This window comes from Esox lucius, chromosome 13, assembly GCF_011004845.1.
Source record: "Esox lucius isolate fEsoLuc1 chromosome 13, fEsoLuc1.pri, whole genome shotgun sequence".
NCBI lineage: Eukaryota > Metazoa > Chordata > Actinopteri > Esociformes > Esocidae > Esox > Esox lucius.
In genome coordinates this window covers 18,266,231-18,283,355 of record NC_047581.1, presented here as the reverse complement: position 1 = coordinate 18,283,355, position 17,125 = coordinate 18,266,231, and the positions used below count along the sequence as shown (strand labels likewise).

The 17,125-nt window shown below is 39.4% G+C and overlaps 1 protein-coding gene across 3 annotated transcripts in view; it reads right to left on the bottom strand.

The window, feature by feature from the left end:
- Positions 1-14,369, bottom strand: part of tcf7l1b (transcription factor 7 like 1b) — a 43,965-nt gene extending 29,596 nt beyond the window's left edge. For all 3 annotated transcript variants that reach the window (XM_010876374.4, XM_010876375.4, XM_020052992.3), the window contains exons 1-3: positions 13,488-14,369; positions 13,250-13,322; positions 13,014-13,141 (exon numbers count right to left, since the gene is read on the bottom strand). In XM_010876374.4, coding sequence (XP_010874676.1) covers positions 13,014-13,141; positions 13,250-13,322; positions 13,488-13,673 — 387 coding nt within the window. In that variant the 5' untranslated portion in view covers positions 13,674-14,369. The remainder of the gene's footprint in view (positions 1-13,013; positions 13,142-13,249; positions 13,323-13,487) is intronic.
- Between the last annotated feature and the right edge of the window lie 2,756 nt (positions 14,370-17,125).

Sequence of the window (17,125 nt, the reverse complement as noted above, 5' to 3'; positions counted from 1 at the left end):
CTTAAACCATGGGGTAGCACACAGCTCAATCAAAATAACGAAGCAAGCAACTAATTTGAGGTCAAAGTCTTCATCTTATTTAATCTCATTCATTTGCCAACACCTCCATAATATCCAAGAGCAAACAAAATTGTTCCCTAATGAACGACTTCACCCGCCTGACGCCAAGCATAGCTGTGATTACCAACAACAAGAGAGAGAGAGAAGGGGGGTTTCATGGAGCTAGTGTTGATACGTGTTTAATGAGGGGCTTTGTTAATAGAGTTATAGCAAAGATGGAGGAGAGAAAACGGAGGGACATCGGAAAACACATTACAGAAAAATACAATAAAGATTAAACTAATAATCAGTAGTCTGTTAAATAACCGACGGAGGCATTTTCAGCACTCTTCCAAAGACAACACAACCGCTCATGAAAGTAGCCTAGCAGCATAGTATGTTGTAAACAAACCAAAAACTGGAGGAAGCTGATGGCAAATATGGCGGATAAAAGTGTATACGAGCCTTGGTCTCCAGAAAGCTGTAGTATTTAAATCAGGCAAGGAGGGAGGAAGACAGGGCGAAGGCAGCATTCTGTAGCTCAGCTGTGAGGCTCTAAGCCGTTGCCCTGAGGTCTTTGTCCTGCCTTTCAGGGCAAGTCTGAGGTAGTCAAAGACCCTATTCATGACCAGCGCTCCCCCTGCCAACACACCCATACAGCCCCAGTCAACTCAGCCCACAGCCATAGAGCCTCCCCATTTCACACGAGAATCAGACCTGCCCCCAAAGCCTGCTTCAGGGATTTCCAATAGCAGGCCTTTCCAGCCCATGTACAAATCAAACAAAAGGAATCCTTGGCCTACTCCATGTCATATAGGCTTGATTAGAGCTTTTTAATGTAACTAACTGGTCTAAATGTGCAGAAAATAAGTCATTCCCATTTGCACAGATTTTGTATCAAACTACATAGACGGATGAGGCATTACGCCAGCGGAAGAGTTTGCATCTTTAATCAATTTAAATATTCACCATATTGCGAGAGCATTTTATATTCTGGATAAGTTGAAACCTATGACATTTTAATCCTATGTTTAGGGTTGTGATTGCATTCCTATAAAACACTGGGATATACAATGGTATCATCCCCCTATTTTATTTCAGACATGATACTTGCCAATGGTGTTGTAACACAAGTTACACACACTTTAAGGGATAGTGTGAGACTGTGACAATCACACCCTTCAATCTGACCAGAGTGCGGTTTTTCTGAAGGAACACATTCTTTACTCTGTTGCCTTTGACCAAATCCCACCTGTTTCATGAATTACAGATAGCCTAATAATAAATCTGCGTTGACCGCCGATTCTGTCGGCCGATTACTAGTGAACCAGCATGTCTGTTAGCTGCCAACACTGTGCTGCCACAGCACCAGACTTAATTGAGTCTAACAGGCGAGTTGCACCAAACAGCACAAGGCCAGCATCTTTGCAATCGACAGTAGTAGCTTCTCTTTCACTCACTCTCGCTCTCTTCAGGAGCAGCAGGCCCATGCACTTAAGATACCACATAAGGAGTGGGAGGATGGTGCTAAACCACAAAAAAACGGGCCTGTGATAGGCAGCCCAGAGCAATCCGCCTGGCAAAAATTCCATTCATCATCTCTCGATTTGTTTAATTCGGACAGGAATTACAAGCTATCAGAAACCCTGGGGTGTGTGTGTCTGTGTGTGGCCCTCGCTGTTTAAGGCCATGACAGTCTGATTAGGAAGAGGGTGTCTTTTGGTTGTGAACTAGATAACAACTGCTTTATTTTGACTCATAATAGTAAATAAATAATATTGTCTTTTCATAAAGCAGTGAATGATATTCTAGGAATAGGCTTAGGGCATAGACATTCATTATTTTTATAATTAATTATAACTTTTTTTAAATTGGCTTATATTCTATTCAAACTTATATTGTAAGATGCTGTGGTTTTCATTTTAACCTTGCATCAAGTTTCCCAGCAAACATGGATCACAACTATATTTTAGTCATTTAAACAACACTTATTCAGAAAGATTAACCTACAATGTTAATTGCATACATTATTGTTTTGAGATATGAGATATAACAGCATACACGTGGGTGTATAAGCCAATTAGAAACAAGGTGATAAAACAAGGAGGTTTAAAATATGCTTCAGCTTTACCAAAAACATTACATTATTCTATAGGCTATTGATATAATTAGCTCTCTGTGGGCTAAAACCTTAGGATTTAGGTAATCCTTTGATCATAATATACAGGGCTTTCTCCCAATCAAACAATTAATGATACATAGTTGCGTGGGTACTATTCTGCAACATCTAAGAGCGTTGATTCAAAGCAATAAACATTAGTAGGAACGAAAAATAGGAACACTATTTTACTCTGTCAGTGGCTCAAGTCCCTCCAATGCATTGCTAGTATCCATGACAAAAACATATTGACTAGATTTAAAGCCCATGCATTAAACAAGAAAGCAAGGAAATCTACATACCTTAAAACAATAAAAATACATTTAAAAAACAATAAAAGACCTACATACATTCATACCACCTGACCAAGACATATATTTTGCTAAATTCGACATCAAGATTGTCATTGGGGCCCCTGGACATTGGAGGGGCCCCAAACAGAGCCCCAAAATCTAAATTTGACTCACCATTGACTCTGGCTGTCAATCATTGACGACAGACAATGGTATCATAATATCACTCAAACATACTATTGATCAATCACACTAAGGGAATGATTCAATCTTTGCAAAACATCAATAAGCCAAATAAGGACAAGCATCAATTGAACAAATCACAAGAACAATCCAAGGCAGCAGAAGGGGGTATACCAATGGCACTGGAAACCACGACTCTAGGATCTCAGCTGGAATTCATTAGTGAGCATTACTCATGGGTAATCAAGCACAATTGTTTGAAATATGCCACGAAAGGCCATTAAAAACAACAAATAAAATAATGTAGGGATGTGGCATTTTTTCATCTAGTCTGACTTACTACATCCACAAGTCTCGATAGAAACAGCAAAGATACACTTCAGATGATTTGTGTCTTTGTTTAATCAAAGTTGATGCTCCATGCAACAATGTGACTCCTTTACAAGCACAATTGTTTTCCAGGGGCTATTTGCAGGCAGATAAGGGCACCCAGAGACTTCATGGGGAATTCAGTGTTAAGACGAAATCCACATCAAACAGCTGAGAGACTAGCAAACCATGAGAAGTAATTCAGACATCCTGTGGAACTCACAAAATGTTCCCACATTGTTTTGTCATGGTCTCCTGACATGATATTCTAGTTTGGTCCTGGGGTTATATTAAAAAGTCAGGAATAAGTGAACAACAAACATACCTGTTTGCTAAAAATAATTGTAAAAGCATACAGTGTACATACTTGTAATGGCCTGAGACCATCACATGGCAAAAACTAACGGACCATGATAAAACATCCCAGGGGACATATGCAGGACAAACCAGGAACTAGAAATCCCCAGGGGGCCATGATAAAACGTCCCAGGTAAATCCGCCGGAAAAAGCAGGAACTAACAAAGCCTCCAGGGCACCAGGACGCAACGTCCCAAGAATGTCCTAAAAAACCTCGTCGGCATTCACAGGGCCACGACTGAGAGACACTTATTCCAAAAATCCATGATCATGACTTCATCTAACCGCATTACTGCAGTATCTAAAGGTTTCCTGAAGAATGATTGCAGGTGCAAAGTGCTGGTTGTTCATCCCATCTACAGGTGACTGAAGCGGGATGAGCAGTGCAAAGCCACTGCACAGTCATAGGGATCTGCTTTTCTGGAAGGAGGCATGCTGATTTACAACTTCAAGAAGAACAGCTGCTCTGCTCATTGACAACTAAACTCATCCTGGAAACACATCCATCCATTTCTTTATATAGAACAGGTTGGACAGTGTACTCCGGCCATGCCAGTAGACTCTTAAGAAACATCCGTAGCCGTATGTTCCATTAGTGAGTAAAGCAACTTTTTCATCGTGACTTCAGTGGAGTAGCACATCACAGTTAAATATATATTCTTGTGACTGGAGAGGGGGTGAACACAGCACATTTTATATATGTCCGGAACCCATCTGTCCAACTACATCTAATAACACCTTAAAGAACACACTTTTAACTGAACCATATATATTCTTAACAACAAGCGGAATGCAATGAGTCAACCATCAGGTGTGCGGGAGAGTTATAAGGTCTTCCACTCATCGCATTTCATTACTATGTTTCATATCTGTTTCAGTCTTGCATAGCATCCAGATAAACCAATAATGAGTTAGAAGTTTCAAACTCCTAAATTGGAGATTGTTTAAGCAATTTTAACTTCAGATGCTGATAGTGATACATTTTCTAATGAACTAGTCACTGAGGTAAAAATTTATTATGAAATTCTGAAAGATATTACGACATATAACCTCACGATATACTCACATTACATAACAATGTAAATCATAGTAATGTGTGGTTTTGGGTGGATTACCCTTTTAGTAGTTAGTGTATCCTGCATACTTGGAAGTGAAGGTTGCAAAAAGTGCCTTGAGACAGCATTTCCATTTGCCTTTATTTGAACTTAAGTGAGACCAGATGAATATTGGAGTACCAGGAAATCCAGATCTGTATGATCTGAATGTATCCGACCGCTCTCCGACTGGCCTGTAAGGGACGGGCCTTCGAATCCAGAGCAGAGTAGCACAGCTCTGTTGGGGAGAGAATCCCTCCGATAAGAGACAGCCCAATGCCTGGATGCTAGCCGACCTCGGGATAACAAGCGAAGGAATAGCCAGGCCCATGTCTTCCCCAGTTTATGCTCCCACTACCACATCTCATCAACATTCTCTCCTCTTCCCTTTTCTGCTCCCTTTCCTTCTCTCCCTCTGCTGCACAGCACAAACGGAAAACAGCTGTCTGGAATACCAGACTGATGAAACCCTGTTTAGTGTTTTTTTTGTTCCTTAACATACGATCGGGTTTTATTAGCATGCACGCAGTGAGGAATTTAGTTTTTCACTTTAACAGCGTTAATGTTGGTTAATGGGATATAAAAGGGGCTCCACAATGGGCAATGTACAAATGATTCCCAAAGCAATGAGGAATGGTGCCATGATTATGCCTCTGTTCCCATCAATCCGCCATTGGCCCAATCACCACAGAGACCGACTGATTACCCAAACCCAGGGATAAAACCAGGAAGGCAAAATATCCAAAACAGAGTCTCCCAATACCAGAGAACATATAAATATTAGGGAGTATGAGAAATGATATACGATCCAGCGCCAACCAACCTCCTGCTCATGTCACAACAACCTTTCTACAGTATTTTCAATACAATTGACAGCTGCAGCAGTTCCATGTGTTGTCTACTTAAATGATTGCTTGTGATTTATTTATGCATTTATGTGGTTCTGCTGTGCTGTGGTTTGTTGAGATACAACACACATTCCCAAAAAACGGACACAGTAAGTACTGTTTTTAGGAGGACAATTCCTCTGGTCATACTCGCGGTGTCAGGGCTTTGCCCTTACCTTCTTACTGAACGGGTTTGTCTCCAAGACTCAAAGTGCATTATTACTACCTTAGCTCATCTGACTTTCTGAGCACCATGACCGCCCATCCCACAGACACTAGAAAAATAAGAGCATCTGCTAACAGAGGGCTGCAAATATCAGCACCTCCATGTTCACCACTCAGCCTGTGCTCAGCAGAGTTTTTTTTTTCTTTAGGCACTACAGGGCTCAGAAAACTGCCTTCCTAGTAACAGTGCTGAAGATATTTTTGGTTTAATGAGGGATATACTTAAGTAATAAGGCATGAGTGGTTGTGGTATATGGCTAATTAATGGCTGTTGTTAAGCATGACGCAACACGGAGTGCCTGGATACAAACTTTAGTATATTGGCAATGTACCACAGACCCTCAAGACATTAAGTAATTATATATAGCAGTTAGAACAGTAAAAAGTATTTTTTGTCATACCTGTGGTATTCAGTCTCTAACACTCCGGGCCAATCAGCATTCAGTGTCTAAGCCACCACGTTAATAAATACATCTACAGGGTTCATAACAGCAATAAAAGTACCTGAGGGTTTTTTGATATACGGCCAATATACCACGGCTATAGGCTGTATTCAGGGATTCCATGTTGCGTTTGCGCTTACTGCCCGTAGTCATGATATATTGGCCATATACCACACCCCGCGTGCCTTATTGCTTAAATATGATCTTCTTGTGGGGTGCCCTGAAATCTGCAGCTGAGATTAGATGTTGCGTAACATTGCACTGTATCCTGCCATTGACTCATCTAAACGTTTACAAATGATGAACACCTCCTCACTGCAGTGCTTTCCAGCCTACTTCTAACACCTGAGAAATTAGGTAAAATTACTCGTTTCACAAACAACAAGGACCAGAGTGTCTTCTGAATGCTTCAAATGTAAATGCAATACAATGTTTACCTGCCGTAACAAGGTAAATACATGCTTTTAAAGTTGATTTGAAAGGGTGTTCATGGCCCGGCTGGCAAAATATCAAGTTGGAAGTAGTGCCAATGAGCGCTGTAGCACATATCAAACTTTGCAGTAGAGTTCTGGTCAGACCGAAACCAATGTGAAAAACACATATCTGGGATAAATAAGTTGATAAAAACTAATTTGCACAAATATTCATCTTGGCACTTCAAAGGGATTCATTGATGTCACAGAACGTAGGGAGCATGCGGCTGAAGGGGGAGGGGTGGTTATCTTTCCTCAAAGGGTGTCGAGATGCTCCTGATGGGCCCTGCTCTTGAGAAGCCAGCGAGTGCTATAAACAGAATTGGTAATGGCAGGCGGGAGGGTGGGTGAGTGGGCGGTTGGGTAGGTGGTGAGCTAGCAGGCAAGGGGTGGCAGGAGAAATTGACGCCAGCTCATGCTTTCCACTGAGACCAAAGAGGGAGGGACCAGGACTAGCACCATTTCATGCACTTCAATACAAGTGCTGTTATGAACCAAACATGAACAATCCCGAGTCTGAAAGATGAAATACAGAGAAATATCCCTCCTCCCTGAGACACAGAGAGGTGGGCCGAGATTCTAGAGCAGTGACCTAAGTAGCAACTTCAGTGAATGAAGAAATCTGTAGACATGTTTATACCAAATTCAAAAGTGCTTATAATCTCTTCATTCAAATAGAAGAGGTCTGTATTGTATTTTTTTTTTTTATGGTCTATAAAACATATCATAACTTAAGTTCTGCCAAATAACTCTGACTTCATTTAATTGCAAAAAATAACCCAATTTATGACAATGAAATAATTTCATATGAGAGACATTGGCCTTGATGTTCTTGAGGGCAATCCTTTTTTTATCAAAAGGCTGCTACTATATTGACATGGATTTGTTTTCCTTTGAAGAAAATGTTTCAAAACATGAACCTAGTCAAAAATGTTAGCTCTGTTTCCATAGTCAGTGGTTGAAAAAAATATTTGCAAGCTAACATTGAGATTACTTTCAGCAGTCGCATACAACATTGAGGCTTGTCAGAGTGAGAGCCCTGGACACAGCTCCCTCTGTAGCAAATCACCCACAGAACCTGAACTGCTGCACTCCCTCCTTTCCTCGCCCCACACCACTTCACCACACCCCCAACTTCACCTCCACCTCTGGGATTGTAGAGTGAGTAGAAAAGGCAGTGTACCACCTGATGAAAAGATAGCTATACACACAGTTTGCTTACACAAGGAGGGGTCCTTTTATTAAACAGGACAATGTGACTGTTGACCTTCCTTTGTTTACACATTTTTAAGCACCAAAACCATCAGCGAGACAAGACAAATGAAGAGAGGCATGCGATCGTAGTAACTGACATGTTCAGACACAGTTACATCACTAACAAACTGCAGATTGACTTGCATGCATGCATTTTCTTCAGCTGTATTTAAGTCCTGTATTTTTTGCCACTTGAGCCTAAATGATAAACGCCTCTCATACAAGAGGTTATTCAGTGCTTATTGTTATAACACGGTTCAAAAGGAATCCCTTTAAAAAGGTTATTTTGACTAATATAAAATAGGGCTGATGAACATTCTAGTCCTAAACTATTCCTCCTACACCAGGAGTTCCTAATCACATCTATCTACGCTATGCCTAAAAACAACATTCTCTGAGACATTTTGCCTCACAGGGGAAAGGCTCCTTGGCCCTCCACACATGACAATGGTCTGGTGAAACATCTTTCCAAATAACTCCCTGTGGATTACAGTGGAATTTCAGCTCAGAACAGCCCCTAAATCACTTATGCTGCTCCCCCTGGGATGAGGGTTGTGTAAAGCCAAAGTGTCTTTCAATGCTCATGACGGAGTTGTCATATCCACAATCTCAAGGTGAGCCTAAAAAGATGTGACATACTATACTAAATACAACTAGAAACCCCGGACTCCAGTATAGAAACCAGCAACATTCTACAGACTGCATGATGGTCTTGAGAAAAGCCTATGAGTAATGCTTATTCAAGAGTTACTGCAGTTTCTTCCTCTGGAAATTAGATTACTTTTTAAATATGGTATGTTCATTAATTGAAAATTGACAATATATTATCATAGTCTGTATATATTTGTATAGTCTGTAAACATAAAATGTCTTTCCAATAATTTTTTAAAAATGTATTTGTAATTATTATCCAGTTACTGGGCCAAAGCAGAGGTAGTTGACAAAAAATGCACTTAGAGGAGAACAACTCCAACTTAAACACATGATCAGTTTCATCTATGAAATATGAAACATCTAATACTAAAGACATACATACATACATATATACATATATACACACATACACATACATATACATATATACACACACATATACACACACACACACACACACACACACATATATATATGCTTGTTTTCAATTGCTTGGTTTGTTAAACAGGATTAAATAAAGCAACAAAAGCTATGTTGTTGATGTACCACTGCTTCAATATTTGTGTTTACATTCCTTATTCTGATCGCAGAGGTATTCCAAACTCTGTTTTAACTGAGCTCGAAAAACAAAATATTTGTAACACCAAACTATCGTATAAAACTGCTTTTCCCCTTTGGAATTTAAACTTGAAATACGCAGCTTGAGGGCAATTAGGTATTCTGTTTGAGAGCCTTAACTTTTCTGCCCTTCATTCATATACAGAGGAAAAACTCCACAGACAACTCTGCCCCAATCTGGAGCAATGCTGTCAGAACCAACAAGTCTTATTTGGTGCTATATGAGCCCTCACTATAGAAACCACAGTCACGCCCTTAAGAAAACTAACCAATTAGGAAACCTTGCAGGTATGTACAGACCAAATGCACAGAGCAAATGTTTCTGTGGAACTCATTAGTTAAACAAACTTCCTAACCCAGTGTTTGAGTAGAGACCAATGGCAAGTATTGTTGAGTAAATGCAGCCATATCAAACTTGGCATATCAATTCAAAAACTGTCCTTGTAGGCTGAAAAGATTATAAATTCAGATTATTCAAATTCAGAGCATTTTTTACTAAGTCTCAGGCAATGAGTTTTATTCAACTCAATGTGGCAATACAAGTAAATGTGCAGACACAGCTTAGTACTACTTGTTCAGTAAATATCTAGAGGATACCAGCCAGCCATTGTCTCACTGGTTTCTTTACCATTGTGGTGCTGACTGATAAAGTGGGCACACTGACCCGATTCTATCCTCTCAATTTCATAAAAGGGATGTAGCGAAAATTTGAAAGGCTTAGTAGGAATTTGGATCCCACCCTAAAGCATATAAAAAAAATCTATAAAGAAAAATGGAAGTCCTCCTAATTCACTTCATGTTTAGGAGTTTGTTTGCTTTTCTGGTGCAAATCAAAACTATGCAGAGGCGGAGCTCTGGGTCCCAGAAGGCTTTGTGAGGGGTCACGAATGAACAACATGAGGTCAAGACAGGGTTAACCAAAATCATATTATTTCCCATATTCAATAAGCCATTTGCTGTAAGGAAACACTCAGAATGAGTCATAAAAATAGATATTGTTTTATTGACCACAAGATTTAGAATCTTTTGATGTAACAGGGTAGAATTGATTGCTTGCAAAAAAGCAACATGAAACAACCCATCCCCAAAATGAAAGCAGGGAGTGAATAACTACCTAACAATACTTGATTTAAATCATGGTCCAAATGACAGAAACTACTGCAAACGTCTTACTAGATTCAGATAAAGAAAAACACAGGTATGCTACCTAAATGCAACAATTATACTTATTGGCTAACCCCACAAATGGTTTGAGTAACAAAAGGAGATCTCTACAGTGGTATGCACTTTGTGTGTAGAGAGTAGCCATTTAGTTAATGAGCCCCAATGGAGACCTCCAATGAAGCCATCAAGCACCTGCTCAGAATAACAATGGTAAACTAACGCCTCTCTAATTGAATGGAAGGTACAGGGAGGCAGGGAAAGCTGGTTTGGAACAGTGACAAGGAGACAGGAATAAGCAGAGAAGGGGGGTGGGTGCTTTGCTTTTCACCGAAATGCTTCGCTGGTCCCATCCAAAAATCACTCCCTCTTTGGGGTGATGCTTGGCGGGTTGGAAAAGCTCTCAACAACAGTTTTTCATTAGGTGCAATTTCAAAAAGGTTTACCATATCCACATTGCTTTAAGTTGATAATGATGCACAGAAATGTATTGGGAATTACATCCAATGGAGAACATCATCTATATGAAAAGCATACTGTATATTAAATGTGCAGCGTTGTATATTATGATGAAACCTGTTAGTTGCCTGAACAAGCAAGACTCACAATGGGTTTTTTTCTGCACGGTATGCCAAACAACCTGGTGTATATTTGCTTTAATTCAATTATTACGGTCAGTGCACATTATCTTGAGGTACAACTGACACTTTCTAAAACATGGGCATGGTGTTTTGGTAAAAAGAAAATGGTTTTCAAATGAATTTTGACTGGGCAATCAACTCTTGGAAATAAACCCATTCAGCAAGATATTTTGGGAAGCTACTGTGACCTGCCGCATCCTTCTCAACACAAAACATGTGCTGCCAAGTTCATCTGTATCTGTAAGACTATTACCAACACATCATATGTATTGGGTGAATCCATTTGAATTCAATCCCTTTTTGACAGCACACCTTTTGAGTTGAACAAAACCTTCAGTCTATTATCTTTTACTGTAGTAATCCCAATGTGACTTTAGGACATGAATGCCAAAACATTCAAGAAATAAAGGGGCTCAAAACTGAGGTATATTGCATACACCATCACTGGAAAATATAAACGGTTGAGATTTCCAGAATTTATAAGCTTAGAAACAGAGTCCAAGGACTATCTTATAAACAATCTAATGATTGTTATTATATAATAGTTATATCGTTGTTAAACCTTTAAAGTCAATCACATATTCCTTACATTCCTTCATACATATTTACATGTGGACACTTTCATTTTAGTCACTAAGCACTCATACAGTAGCAATTTACAGGAGCAATTAGGGTTAAATGCTGTCTTTAAGGGCACAACAACACATTTGTTTTTTACTTTGTTGGCTTTAGGATTATTTACTTGGCCCAACACGCTTGACCACTAGGCTCTCTGCCATCCCGTTGTAGCTTAGACCCTATTTTCTATCTGGGGTTTTGGTGCTGTGTATGCCATCGATTGAGACAGACATACTCTTTAATACAAAGTTGGTGTCATGTTATGATTGATTAAAGGGAAAACTCAAAGTATTTTTACAGAAAACATTCGTTGTCACACTTTGCTCATCATTTGCCATTGACAACAATGCCTAAATAAAATATGTCTAAAGAATATAAAACACGCATGTTACGTCAAAATCACATCCTGGATTATAATTCTGTTCTTTGGATAATTCCAAAAAAAGTGAACTTTGCCATTATTGTCCAAACGTAAGATAATTTTGACTTTTAAATATACATTGTTTAAAAGTATGCTGTCAGTCATCCATAGAAAATATACATAAATGTAGACAATAGAGAATACGTGACCATACAAGTTCACATTCAACAGTTGGTGGAAAGGCGACCACCTTTGTGGTAAGATGTCAATTACATTTAACGTTCAATGGTATACCAGTTAAACTTCATTTGAATATTTCTATGATTGAAATGACACCCTGCATTCAACAGCATGTTGTTTCTCAACCAAGACAACACAGAAACTGAAGCATGTTAACAAGGATCTAAGAATCTAAGCTTGCTATTGCTATTAATGGTAAACCATAATGACATATATGAACTATTTCTCCATACATTATTAGTTCATTTTACAACCATGTTTGTAAGCTTTCATATTATACAATTTCATCTGTATATTTTCCAGCAATGGGACATGATTACAAACGATATGGTGTGGTATACAAAACCGGTAAACTTGGATTCTGTTGAAAGTTTTGGCATTTAGGTCCAAAAAGTTCAATTCTGAGTATTTCTACAGTGGGAATATGGTATTCTATGGAAGGTTTTGTTCCAAGCAAAAGAGGTGCAGACAAAAAAACGGATTGAATTAAAATGGATTTGCCCCATTTCAAAGTTTTACTTCATGCATAGAGTTGGATGCTTGGAATGTAAGGGTCCTAACGTTGCATTTACTTAGTAAGCTGACAATCAAGCCAATGCCACAGCTTCCGTTAAGATTCCAACCATAGACAGCTCTACATAGGCCAGCCACCAATAGAAATATGCACTTCATGTGAATTAGCCTAGAGACCAAACATTTAAATAGGCAGTTAGTAGCCTACAGAAAGCTGACAGGGGGAAAATCCTACAAGAACAAAGAACTAAGCCAGCTCACAGAGGCCAGTCGAAGGGAATATGGCGGTCTGGTTGTGCAAAACCAACTTTTACGCATATGCCATTCAGTGGACAGCGGGGCTTTTACGCATGTCTCTCAGTTGACAGCAGGCGCTGATTAGCGACAACAATGAGGAGTAGACTTCAGCTGAACTTTGTTATGGTAACTCACCGTTCTGGCGCTGGGAGACAGAGCCCCGTTGGATAGGTAGGGGTTCGTAAGATCTGGGATCATAAGAAACGGATACCCAGGGTAATGGGGACTCTTAAAAAAGCCACCATCTTGCTGTCTTCTGAGTGCTGTAGGGAAAACGTATAGAAATCAGAAAAGAGAAGGGGCGTAATGCATATGAAATTATTTTAACATTAGTAAAGCAACGATGTACTCTCGCAAGTGACAGTTTCTACCTTCACTAAAGTAATCCCTGGTTTTCTCATAACTGTCCAAGTCTGGTCTTGGTTGAGGGCGCCTTTCTGCTTGCTAAGAAAGACAGAAAAGAAGAAGGTGGAAAAAACACATTGTCTACTTCAACAATACGCTAGATGTACAAGACATACTTGTTTATATGTGGCTAAAACCGAAAGAACACTATAATCAAGATTAGCAAATAGTCAGGCTTCTTTAGGCTATGTGCAACGTCCTTACCTCGGAGTCTGACGAGCTGCTGTTGTTTTCTGATTCGTTTACTAACGAAGACTTCAGATCATCTAAATCCCTCTCGGCTGACACATTTTCGGATATTTTTTCCTCTTGCTCCCCTTCATCTTTGAATGATATCATTTCATCATTTGCCCCCAGATCATCGCCGCCGCCTCCATTAAGTTGTGGCATTTTGATGATTAAAAAGTTTCTTCCTGGTAAACCTGACAAGAATGCGCGAAGGCTCCAACAATCCGAAATAAATTGTCTTATTTGCAAAGGGAAACAACTTAGTCCAGTTCGCGCACTAAATAAACACAGCACTGAGCGTGAAAACAAATGCCACGTTTTCACATCTCCATGTTGATATATTGAAGAATCTCCCACTTTTCCATTATTAACTCTCCAATAATATTCCACCAAATACAACTGTTTAAATGTCAGCTTCAATAGCCGGATAAAGCAACTTCGCTAAGTTTCTTCTTCACTCTTCCCAGTGAGTTAGTTGTAGCCCACTGTGTGTGCTGAAGAACAGTATTGCGATATTCTTCCTGAGACTTCCACAAAGGCAAACAAATTGGACACGAATCAATTAAAATGCAAGGATGACGTCCAATTTCACATCCTAATATCCATGTGAGTTAAAATTCGACAGACAAAAGATGAGTATTAACATAAGCGTGGAAATCGAACGAGACCTTAAGCTTAACTTCGCAGGACACTCATTCACTCAAAAGTTTCGATAAAAACAATTTATTCTACTTTGATGAAGTTTACCTTTAATAACTGTCCTTGTATGTTCTTACATTAAACTGTCAAATTATATCCGGTGCAAAACCTTTCGGATAGGTCGAAACAGCTCTTTCCCTCCACATTCGCTGAAGGGGAATGCGCTCAAAAACTGGTTGTTCAAGTGGAAGAAAAAGCGCAGCTTGTTCAGAATGCAGAGGAGGAGTTAGCGCTGAAAACCGACACTTAATTTCATTCACCATGTAGACGGGTATGCTTAAAGGAACCGTTTAATCATTTTATACTGTACATTACAAGGTTATCTTTCGCAAGTGTGTAGTATCGTGTTGTTTCAACATCAGTAAGAAATAATGCTTTTGACTAATGCTTCCCAAGATCCACGACGATTTCAATGTCGTAGACATAACTACTTGTCAACTATATGATACATTTAGTAATATTTTAACATTTGTTCTATGTTTGTTGTAGTGGGCTTACTGATAGAAAATGTTGTCTGTATCACTGTCTGACTGAGAAAGTAAAACCAGTTTCAAGCAGATTAAGGAACGTCTGGGAGGGTATAATATAGTATAGTATAATATGATAATAGCGTATACAGCAGGCTAACTTTAGAAATACTTAATCCTCCAACAACACGCTATTTCCTTACTTTGTGCAGCAGCAACCATGTTACCTAAAGCTTTGTGATAATGACAGGCTCAGTTAAACAGTCTTAATTACACACTGCCATGCTAACTGCGTGTTGGTGTGTGTTCTTGAAACAATGCGTTTGGAAAGGCAAGACCAAGCAGCGTGGGGATAAGCAGGGTCTGTTATCAGCCAGGGCTTTACGTTTGTCTTGGTAATGAGATCTTCTCACTACATGATGCTGCAGCCCCAGCCCTCCCACCTAGACAGGACTCTCCTGGCCATAGCCCCACCTCAGGGTGAATGATGCCCTGTAGTGATGTATTGTAGAGCTTTTGCTGATACCATGGAGAAGAATCTACATCTGTGATGTGGACTGATAATTAGGACTGATGCCAACATGTATATAGGGGCACCTCTATGGCTTAGTGGTTGGAGCACCAGACCAGTAACCAAAAAGTTGCTAGATCGATTCCCAAGCCTGCAAGGTGAAAATAAGTTGTTCTGTCCACTGAGCAAAGCTGTAAACACTAAACGCTACCAGGTCATTGGTGAAAGAAAGGAAGGGTTTTCAGTTGTATTTACAGTACCTGGTAAAATATGGGTAAAAAACCATACTCACTACAGATCATTTAATAAATAGCAATACGTGTTGATTTACAAAGATTTTTGCTATGTTCTCAAAGATACAAGATTAAATAATTTAAAAACATTTAATTTAAGATAAAAATGTGCCTCCTCCCTTCTATCATCACCTATTATGAATCATGAATATAGCTGTCACAGGGGTTCGGTGACAAAAACATACTGAAATCAGATTCATTTATTTATGTAGAATATATTCCCTTAGGGATGAAAAAACAGGGTGTGAGTTTTCTACTCATCCAGAATATCCACGGATCAATTTATACAATCACACATTAAAGGCTAAGAGAAGAGTGTCATCCAGAACCATGGCCCAGTCCCATGGTGGGGCACCGCTGCCCCTCACCAACACTGTGGACACCAGGGGCCTTATGAAACACAGGAATTTGGGCTGAATCCTTGTTGCTCAACAAAGATGTTTTTTTTTGTCAAGCAATCATATCGCCACGCAACACCTGTCTGATTTCCACTTGTCTCTGGCGGCTACTGCATCGCAGCACTCTTCTCTGGGTATTCACGTGGTGAATATGTGGTGAATACACAGAGAAGATCAAAACGGATCAGTCTAATCGAGCCGTGCTCGATGACTAAGTCCAAAAAAGATGTGCTACTAAAATTGTTATTTATAAAAAATATTATACAAATATTATGTTATAGCATGTGTTTTCCAAATAGGTACTGAAATGAGGTCTACTCCGCTAAGGGTGGGCAATATGGATGACATGGTATATTAAAATGTTTGGACGGTAACAGTATACATGTCACACTATATTCATTTGTTCCTTTAATTGCAATAAAAATATGTTTTAAGGAGTACCCCACTTGAACTACCTAGCTCTAGGAGTTAACTAATGAGTATCTACAGGGCTGATCCATTAGAATGCTGTATATTAGGCCACATTTAAAGTAACTCTAACTACGGGAAATGTTATTAACACTGCAATCAGTAGCCTTTTTTCTTTTTCCAATCCGTCAACTGCCTTCAGTGAGGATCGTAGCATATTATAAATGGCACTGTAGACCTAGCATTGCTTAAAACAAGCCTATAATGGATACAATGAAGACACATTTATCAAATCGTGTCTTCGTGGCTTCATGACTTTGCATTTGGAGTACCATGTCTACACTTTTCTTTGTCTATCACATTAATTAGATTATACATATAAATACACAGTCATTTATTTAGGCCTATTTATAATCTCAAGAGTGCCACATATATTGGGGATAACCCAAAGCTAAAATTCACAGCTTGCTTAGGCTACTCTTCACGTAGGAGTCATACTAAATTGTAGCTTCAACTGCAACTAATGTAGCTAGATATTAGCTAATCTTTAGTTGTGGAGTGTTTCATAGGCTTACAGAATGTTAATTACCTTGAGACTTGTTAGAGAATGGATGACTGCGCCTGGGAAAAACAGTCCTTTAAATACTGAAACTACCATGGGTGCCTGCACAACAGACAACAGACATCCGCAAACTGTTTCCCAGGTCAATGACAAGACACAAGGTTCCACAGCAAGTCCGATATTCAAACCCTGTTCAGCATGAATTATTTAACACACAAAGATTTAAATGAGGGTGCATATCCATTCCCAACGAAGAATTCTGGTCAAACTTTGAGA